This window comes from Neolamprologus brichardi, chromosome 7 (assembly GCF_056152115.1).
Source record: "Neolamprologus brichardi isolate AB-2024 chromosome 7, ASM5615211v1, whole genome shotgun sequence".
Classification (NCBI taxonomy): Eukaryota; Metazoa; Chordata; class Actinopteri; order Cichliformes; family Cichlidae; genus Neolamprologus; species Neolamprologus brichardi.
This window is the reverse complement of record NC_142110.1, coordinates 45024869-45033597: the sequence shown is the minus strand read 5'-3', so window position 1 is coordinate 45033597 and position 8729 is coordinate 45024869. Positions and strand designations below refer to the sequence as shown.

The following is an 8729-nucleotide window of genomic DNA, read 5'->3' as shown; positions in this document are numbered from 1 at the left end:
CCGTTCAACGCCTGCAGACCGTGGCACAGCGTGCAGCCTGCTGCTGAGACCCCGAGAGGAACTGAAGTAAGACAGGTGATTGATTCATATCTGTGAAAGCAAAATGTTCAATTTAAATTGAAGAACGGGGCCGTTTTCAGTTTATTGAAGTTATTTTGTGTGTGAGCTGTGAAAACAGATGACAGCTTTGTATAACTAGTCAGTTTATACTGATGTGCACTAATATTAAATGTGCTGCGCAGCTATTAATTTGTTTTACCGTCACATTCTCTGGTTTTATTCGTGTAGTGAAGCTTTGCAGGCTACAATTTCCAATACGTTTTTTCAGGGAAGTATTAGAAATGGATTCTCTTAGCGTTCTTACTGTGGTTATGTTAATATTACACAACGTTGGAAATCTTGTGCCTCAGACTTATCAAATCTACAAATCTTTTGCTCAAACTGGCATTGCTGACCTTGATCAAATGTGAATACATGATGAGCGTAGCTGTATAATGATGACTAAATTTCTAAATTATTTACCCAAGCCACTGGACATGATATATATTTTTAGTTTTCTCTCTGCTGAGTTAATTTCATCTACAACCTCTTTATGTAGCTGGTACAGGTGCGAGCAGTCATGTTTGGTTTCACATTGCACAAAGTATGGCGTTATAATTGCATATTTAAACATGTATTGTATGTCTGTCAGAGGATGTATAATCTCCTCAGTGTTTTACATGTTCCTGCTGCTTTGTTTTAGCTCAACATTGCAACTTTTAAAATACAAGCCAAGTCTTTTGAGGTATTAAAGAAATTATTTGTTGTGTTTGAGGTACAAAAATGAAAAAGAAGACAATAGTTGTGGCACTGACAATACTGCTGCTGGCAGCAGCTGCTACTTTTGTGGGCGTCTACTTTGGTGTGGGGAGAAGGGAGACAAAAAGTGAGAGGGGGTACTCTAAGGCAGCTGTGGCAGCAGACGCTGGACCATGTTCAGAGATTGGCAGGTAAGATCTGTCCACAAGATACTTCTGAAGGCACTGACACAGATTCACCTAAATGCAGATGGTAGTGTTGCATTTATTTCTAAGAGTCTGAGGATCTTAACTGTAAAACTTCCAGCACCTTCCCTTCCCACTTTATCTCCTTTTTTTTCAAACCTCAGGGACATGCTGATGAGAGGGGGCTCTGCAGTAGATGCTGCTATAGCTGCTTTTTTGTGTGTTGGACTGATGAATGCTCATAGTATGGGCATCGGAGGAGGACTTTTCTTCACCATCTATAATGCAAAGACTGGTACACCTTCCATCTGAAATGCATTTTACTTCAAATACTCTGTTCTTACACTTTCCCACTAACACAACAAACCCATAAAGCTTCCACGTCATTGGGCCCCTAAATGCTTTTCTTGACCTGCACAGGGAGAGTTGAGATCATTGATGCCAGGGAGACGGCACCACGCAACGCAACAGAAAACATGTTTGGGAACAGTACAGATCTATCCCAGAAAGGTAATGTTTAACCAGCACTATCTGACATGGCAACAAACTGAGGGAAGCTGATGACTTTGTGATTGTGATGGAGAAAAGGGTGATCAGTGTCAGAGAGTGTAATTTCTTAAAGATTTGCTTGTGAAATAAATAATTAAACAATCCTTTAGATTAAAAATTATTTAAAAAACCTCTAAAGAACTTCAGAGTACCAAAATAAAATCTTTAAGACTTCCCTGTGCCTGATCCTCATTGTTATTAGGAGGATTGGCGATTGCTGTGCCAGGGGAGATTCGAGGTTACCAGATGGCACACCAGCGACATGGAAAACTGCCTTGGAAAGACTTGTTTATGCCAAGCATTGAACTTGCAGAGAAAGGATTTCCTTTGGGAAAGGCACTTGCCTCAGCTTTGTCTAGTAAAAAGCAAACCATCATGGAGGACCCAACCTTGTGGTGAGAAGAAGGGAACTATACCTATAAAAACTGTGACATTATTTAGACAGTGACTAAAGCCATTGTAAATCATCTTCTCTTCTTTCAGTCAAGTTTTTTGCGGGGAGAAAAGCGACGTCCTAAAAGAAAATGAAACTGTTAAATTTACCAAGCTCGCGGAAACCTATAGGAAAATAGCCGAAGAGGGTCCTGATGCTTTTTACAAGGGAGAATTGGCTCAGAAGCTTGTGGCAGATATCCAGGCAGCAGGTACTATTTTTATTTTACAAAGTATAGTTTTTAAGACTAATAAGCAGACATCTTAATTAAACGGGAAAACAGATGAGTTGGAGTCACATATATAGAAATTCACCAGCACTTAACATCAGGACTGAACTGATTTGAGTCTGGCAGCAAACATTCAGTTCTCTTGTGCTGATAGTCGCAACTATCTTCCCAGTTTTGAGATTTACAGTTAAAGGGTTAGACTTATCAGAACAGCAGTTTCTGCAATTAAGATCATGTTTCTGTACCTAGAAAACCCGATATACAGTGTTTCCATACAAAGTCTTTATATTTAGTCTTTAAATAGCTACATACACCTCTCTGCACATCTAATTTTCAGGATAAAGAGGATTTGTGCAACGCAGCAGTTCTGTCCAAGTGTGCGTTCACAGTGTTTGTCAATCTGTTTAGGCGGCATCATCACAATGGAGGATCTGCAGGATTATACGCCTGTCTTGGATGAGAACCCTTTAAGGGTGAACGTGGGGGAGTACACCATGGTTGTTCCCAATGCCCCCGCTAGCGGCCCTGTGCTCTCGCTGATATTAAACATCTTGAATGGTAAGCCTTGATGCTTTGTCCAAAAAAACATCCCGAGTGGGAGAGAATAAGCTTTTATGTGAGCTGCCTTCACACTACCAGTCAGTCTTACAGAAAAGACTCAACAAGCTGATGTACTGTGCACTAAATCTCTTCAGTCTCACTTCAATAAAAAGCACCTTTCACTTATTGCTACCTAAGAGCAGCTGGAATGACGGGATAAAGCACAGATCTACCTTTGGGATGATTTTCAGTGAACTATCATATAGATATGGGATAACTATGCCAAAAATAAATCAGTGCTCCAGGTTGAAAATGCGGGGCCCATTTGGATTAAAATAGCTTTTATTTTATTGAAGTAGTGAAGATCCAAAGATAATTGTCTGTTTTACAGATGCTATTTCCATGCTCCACTTTGTGCAGCATGGACTGTTGGCAATGTGATATATAAATAAAGTTGACCTTGACCTTGTTGGTTGGGGAATACTATAATATCTAAAATATTTGCCTGGGAGGACACTGTCTTCCTGCTTCAGTAACTTTTTAGGTCAGAGACAGTCTCTTCTTCTAACGATTAGATCCCAAATCTTCCTTTTAAAGATATTAATCTTTCCTTTCCTTTCCTTTCCTTTCCTTTCCTCACTATTTCCGCCCTGCCTCCCACACACTCACATTAATCTCACTATTTCATCTCTAATTGGACAGAGTTGAGTGGTGGAGGCTTCACACACACACACACACACACACACACACACACACACACACACACACACACACACACATTTCACTGTCCAAAAACTTCCATCCGGCTGATTTACCGTGACTCCTGCCGCTGTCAGCTGAAACCCATCAGACCCAGACTCTGGCTCTCTCAGCCATCTCCCTGTTTCCTCATGTGGCTGTCAGCTCTGGTCTGATCGCAGCTCCCTTTTAGACTAAATGAAAAGCACAGGAACAGCCTGCATTTTGTGTCTCATTTCCTACCTGAACAACCATTTGTGGGTAAGGCTGCGCTTTAAAAGAAATGGTACTTATTGTTGTATTTCCTGCAGGCTACAACTTCACCTCAGATAGCGTGGCAAGCACTGAGAAAAAGATCCTAACCTACCACCGCATGGTGGAGGCCTATCGTTTCGCTTACGCAAAGAGAACCATGCTCGGAGATCGGAACTTTCTCAACATCACAGATGTAAGGTTATAGATTATACAATTAGTATCTCTGCTAAAAACAAATCTAAATATTAAAGGAGTTTTTGACATCACTTCTATAATGAAACAAAGCAAACAAATTTAAAAAACAATTGAAATTAATCCAAATTTGATGTTAGTCCTCCATGAGCTAGTCATTGTTCGACACTGTTTGAAAAGAGAAAAACAAAATTACCCTGCATATTCTGATTAGGCTAGAATTTTTAAAACCCGAGGACAGAAGGAAACCTTTTTAGGTTTTGCATGTGTATAATTATAATATTTCTCCCCCAAAGCTCATCCAGAATATGACTTCACAATTGTATGCGGATGCCCTCCGTCAAAAGATTACCGATGAAACCACACATCACATGAACTACTACGAGCCAGAGTTTTATCTGCCTGAAAACTACGGGACCTCGCACCTCTCGGTAGTAGCTGAAGATGGAAGTGCTGTGGCTGCCACCAGCACTATCAACACATAGTACGACTTCCTAACTGACACTTCATGAAGTTAATCACTCATGTGTGTACAACTTATGTGATTTCTTACTGGTTATTGAGTTTGTCTTTTGCAGTTTGGGCTCCAAAGTTATGTCAGCATCAACAGGGATCATTCTCAACAATGAGATGGACGACTTCAGCTCGCCTGATATCACAAACAGCTACGGTGTGCCTCCTTCACCAAACAACTTCATCAGGCCAGGTAAGGTTATGGCCACCACGCTCGTACAGACTGAGAACACACATAAGAGGGCCTCAAAACCAGCAACTCTGCAAGACAGATGAGCTTTTTAATGACAGAGTGATTAAAAGTCATGCAGATGTCAGCCTGGTTATTGACGGTTACTGAATAATATCTTGTGTGCATGCACATGAATCTGCTCTGACTCAGACATTCAGAAAGTAATTATTATCAACATATCATTTTAAAAAGGGAAACGGCCAATGTCTTCAATGTGTCCAACAATCCTTTTTGACAAAAGCAACAAAGTGAAGATGGTGGTCGGAGGTTCAGGAGGAACAAAAATCACCACCTCTGTTGCTCAGGTCAAATGCGTACCGATACCTACGTAAAACACTCATTTCTACTCGTTAAATGTAACTAATTAATAACTTGGTTTCTCTTTAATACTTATTATCTAGGTGATTCTAAACACCCTGTTCTTCAACTATGATCTGAAAGAAGCTGTGTTAGATCCAAGGGTCCACAACCAGCTGAGTCCTAACATCACTGTAGTGGAGCCTGGCTTTGACAAAGTGAGTGTCACAAGCAGTAAACAACAACTGGGCGGTGGTGTGGTGTGCAGGGAAACTATGTTTTATTCACAACCCTAAGAAACACTGTATAAACCAAAGTCATGACTAGAACTGGGAACATTGTTTCATCTTTAGCTTCATGGGAAAAAACAGCGTAACAGTAAAGGAGGAAATGGTTGTACTAGGGTTATGCTAATGGTCTAATTTGTGACATTTCACCTCTGTTAACAAATTAAAACTTGTCAGGACCAAACTCAATGTAGGATACAAGACACTAGACCAGGACTCTCTGGGTGTTCATAACATGTGTGTTAATACACGGTGAGAAGTTTCGAGGCTAGGCTGGAGCAGAATGGAACAATTATAAAAGGCTGGAACAAAGCTGATATTTACTGAGTTTATAATCTGGGGATGTGGTGGAGCTGAAAACTGGACTGCAAGTAGAAACAATTACAGATGATTTCATGATTCTAGAGCCATACTTCTGTAATCAGATTACACAGAGAGGAGAAGAAGGGAGAGAGGAAGAGAAAACTGAAAACAAGGACAGTTTTAGGTGATATATTTGTACATCACAAATACAATGCTTGACAAATTTATTTTTTCTGGTGTAAATTTAATACCACAGCTACTCTGAATTAGCAGTATTGGTAGGTACAAAATTAATCTGAAGTTTCTGTAACAGTTAATCCACCAATCATAACGATATTTTAATGCAAAAATATAAGTATTGCTGTTCTGAATTTTCTAATTTAGTTTGACTAAAAAGCAAAAAAAAAAAGTAGCACACTTTTTTTTTATTGGCGCCAGTTTACAATTATGAATTTCCTTACCTGAAAAGAAAAAAAATGTTTCAGTAATTGAGTTTTATGCTTGATTAATTTCAAACTTCCACCCCCTTTAAATTCTGCATCTGTTTTTTTCTAACAGCAGACACTGACTTCCTGGTCCAAAGATCATTCATGTTTTATATTCTTATTCTTACATAGTTAACTTGGTTGCACCATTACATGTGGGGTGATTGCTGACCAGCACTCCAGTTCTCTTATTAAAAGTGCTCTTTACAAGTACTGTGTAATGCAAAAAGTATTAAAATAATCCTCTCTACTCTCGTGCAAAAACAGCAGTGTTAATGGACAAACAATGAACAGACAACCCCTCCCCACATGTTTACATGGCACGCCTAGTCAGTCACGTTTTTGTGCTTAGAGTCTGTCTTCACTCATGCTTTGGTTTCCAGGATGTCCTGGATGGTTTGGCAAGGAAGAACCATGAGACAGAACTCCTCACATCGATGGGAGCCGTGGTGCAGGCAGTACTGTGTCACGATGACAAGGTGTATGCTCAGTCCGATCCTCGCAAGGGGGGGTATGCAGCAGGATACTGAAGTTATAAACACACCTATGATTATGGAGAGATACTGTAGTTTTGTGAACCTTGACACCAGTGGGACAACCTCAAAGATTAGAAAGTTGATAAAGATTTGTCTTGGCACCAGTTGTTTTGTACTGATTGTACAAAACAACTAGTACCAGCTGTACAAGCCTTTAACCAGTACAAGCTATACTTTAACACTGAGTGCCTTGGCTGAGTCTTCTTAACTTCACATCATTCTAATGATCACATCCATCTAGTGAATAAAATCTTTTTAAAAAGATATCTTTTGTTATGTACTTTTAAATTAAAGAAATTTAAACAGTAAAAACAAACAAAACTGTTCAGACACCGAGCGCCTATGATTTAATTTATTTATGAAGCACAGATTAGTAGATGTGTAAAGCAGTTTCCTGCTATTGTTTTGACACATGGCATCCACAAAACTGAGATCTGCTACTGTAATAAGAAACTGCAACACCTCGGGATCAAACATTTTCAAACACTGCACATAACACGTACCAACATCCAGGAATCCCAAGTTCATTGGCTTTTAATGACCTCATAAAAACATTACAGCTGTTGCCGTCCATCTTCACCTTTCATTCAGCTAGAGATACATAATAGGTTAAATACATAACAGTGTTAGATTAGATATATAGAAATAAATAGATTTGCTATGAGTGACTGGATCATGTGTAATAAAACCAATGTTTCAAAACAAAGCTGGCCTTGTTCTCTGCACCTACCATATATTTATTGAAAAATAAATAAATTGCAACTTTTGAATCCCAGAGCTGGGTAGTTTGGCTATTTCCATCTTGTTCTCTCTTTTAATTTTTTTTGTATCACTACTTGGATCATTAACTATGTTTACAACATTAAACCATGACTCCATCTTGGTGTTTTGACACCAGATCTAATAAGTGAAGGATGGAACTGACAAAGACTGTGCACTCTTATCACTCAACAACGCGTTGCACAACATTCAGCCCAGTAGCTTACCTTGTTATATAGTTTATTAGACTAGAGCTGGGACCATAATTTACCAAATGAACATAATCCTGTATTGAATTTAAGTTGTGAATCTAGCGACTGACACCATCAAGTGTTTTCTGAGGTCATAAATCAAGTGCAGGGCCAGGTCAAGGTGTTATGGGGCTAAACACATCACAAGCTAAACACATCACCTACCCCCCACATGGCACCATTAATTATTAACCATTCTCCTCATTTAATTGTTAATTGTGCATCTAAGACAACCATTACCATGGTGTACTACCGTGCAGGAAAGCAGTAAAATAAACCAGCAGACAAAAGTTACACAAATAAAGTTAAATTTTTTTTATTGACTTTGTACAAAAGGGCAGTTTAACATAAGCCTAAATATTTTTTATTACATAAAAAACAAGGGCAAAAAAACAACCAAGTTTAATACAAACGTATGTAGGAAAACTTAATGTGATGTGTTCAAAATGAGGCAATGCAAGCCACAAACAAAATGAGACAACCTGTCAATACAGGATAGCCCATTAATATGTGACTAGCACTTCCTTAGTTCAGACAGCCATGGCAACGTTTCATTGCTAGCCTAATCAGTAACAAGTCATATTTACAGTTTAACTTGTGTAGCAAGAGTCTAACTCTGACCATCTCAGACTAATTCTAAAATATAATTCATTAGTCAAATCAATGAGATTAACGGGAAACATTCCCAGCAGCTACAATATTTATCATATTAAAGTTGAATCTCCCACTTTCAAAAGGGATAAACAATACAGTCCAAGGCCAGGGATAGCTATGCCACAAATCAGCTACACCCCACAGGCTGATAACCTCAACAGGGATCAGCTGTTGTCCTCCCATCCTGTACATAGTCCAGCAACCACTCCAGCCTCAGCAAGACAATTTTTTGCATGTGAGTGCAATCAAATACACCTGTCATCAATGAACCCAACCCAATTACAGCCATTGTGAAACACAAAACCACTCCCAAATTAGTGCCCATTTCCTCAAATATTGAGGTGCCTCGATGGTGCGAGTACCAGTCATATAACGATCAGTGTTGGGAAGGTTACTTTTAAAATGTATTCCATTACAGATTACAGAATACATGCCCCAAAATGTATTCTGTAACGTATTCCGTTACGTTACTCAATGAGAGTAACGTATTCTG

At 39.2% G+C, this 8729-nt stretch overlaps 1 protein-coding gene across 2 annotated transcripts; it reads left to right on the top strand.

The window, feature by feature from the left end:
- ggt1b (gamma-glutamyltransferase 1b) lies at window positions 1-7259 on the top strand. Of its 2 annotated transcripts, XM_006788838.3 has the most exons (13): window positions 11-66; window positions 815-989; window positions 1148-1278; window positions 1404-1493; window positions 1735-1927; window positions 2016-2176; window positions 2603-2752; window positions 3784-3920; window positions 4216-4403; window positions 4498-4625; window positions 4857-4969; window positions 5066-5179; window positions 6420-7259. In XM_006788838.3, the coding sequence occupies exons 2-13, from the start codon at window positions 823-825 to the stop codon at window positions 6564-6566; spliced, it is 1719 nt and encodes a 572-aa protein (XP_006788901.1). In that variant the 5' UTR covers window positions 11-66; window positions 815-822; the 3' UTR covers window positions 6567-7259. The 2 variants fall into 2 exon arrangements, with proteins under 2 accessions (XP_035762927.1, XP_006788901.1); XM_035907034.2 differs by lacking the exon at window positions 815-989 and having other exon boundaries at window positions 1-75.
- Window positions 7260-8729: the final 1470 nt, after the last annotated feature.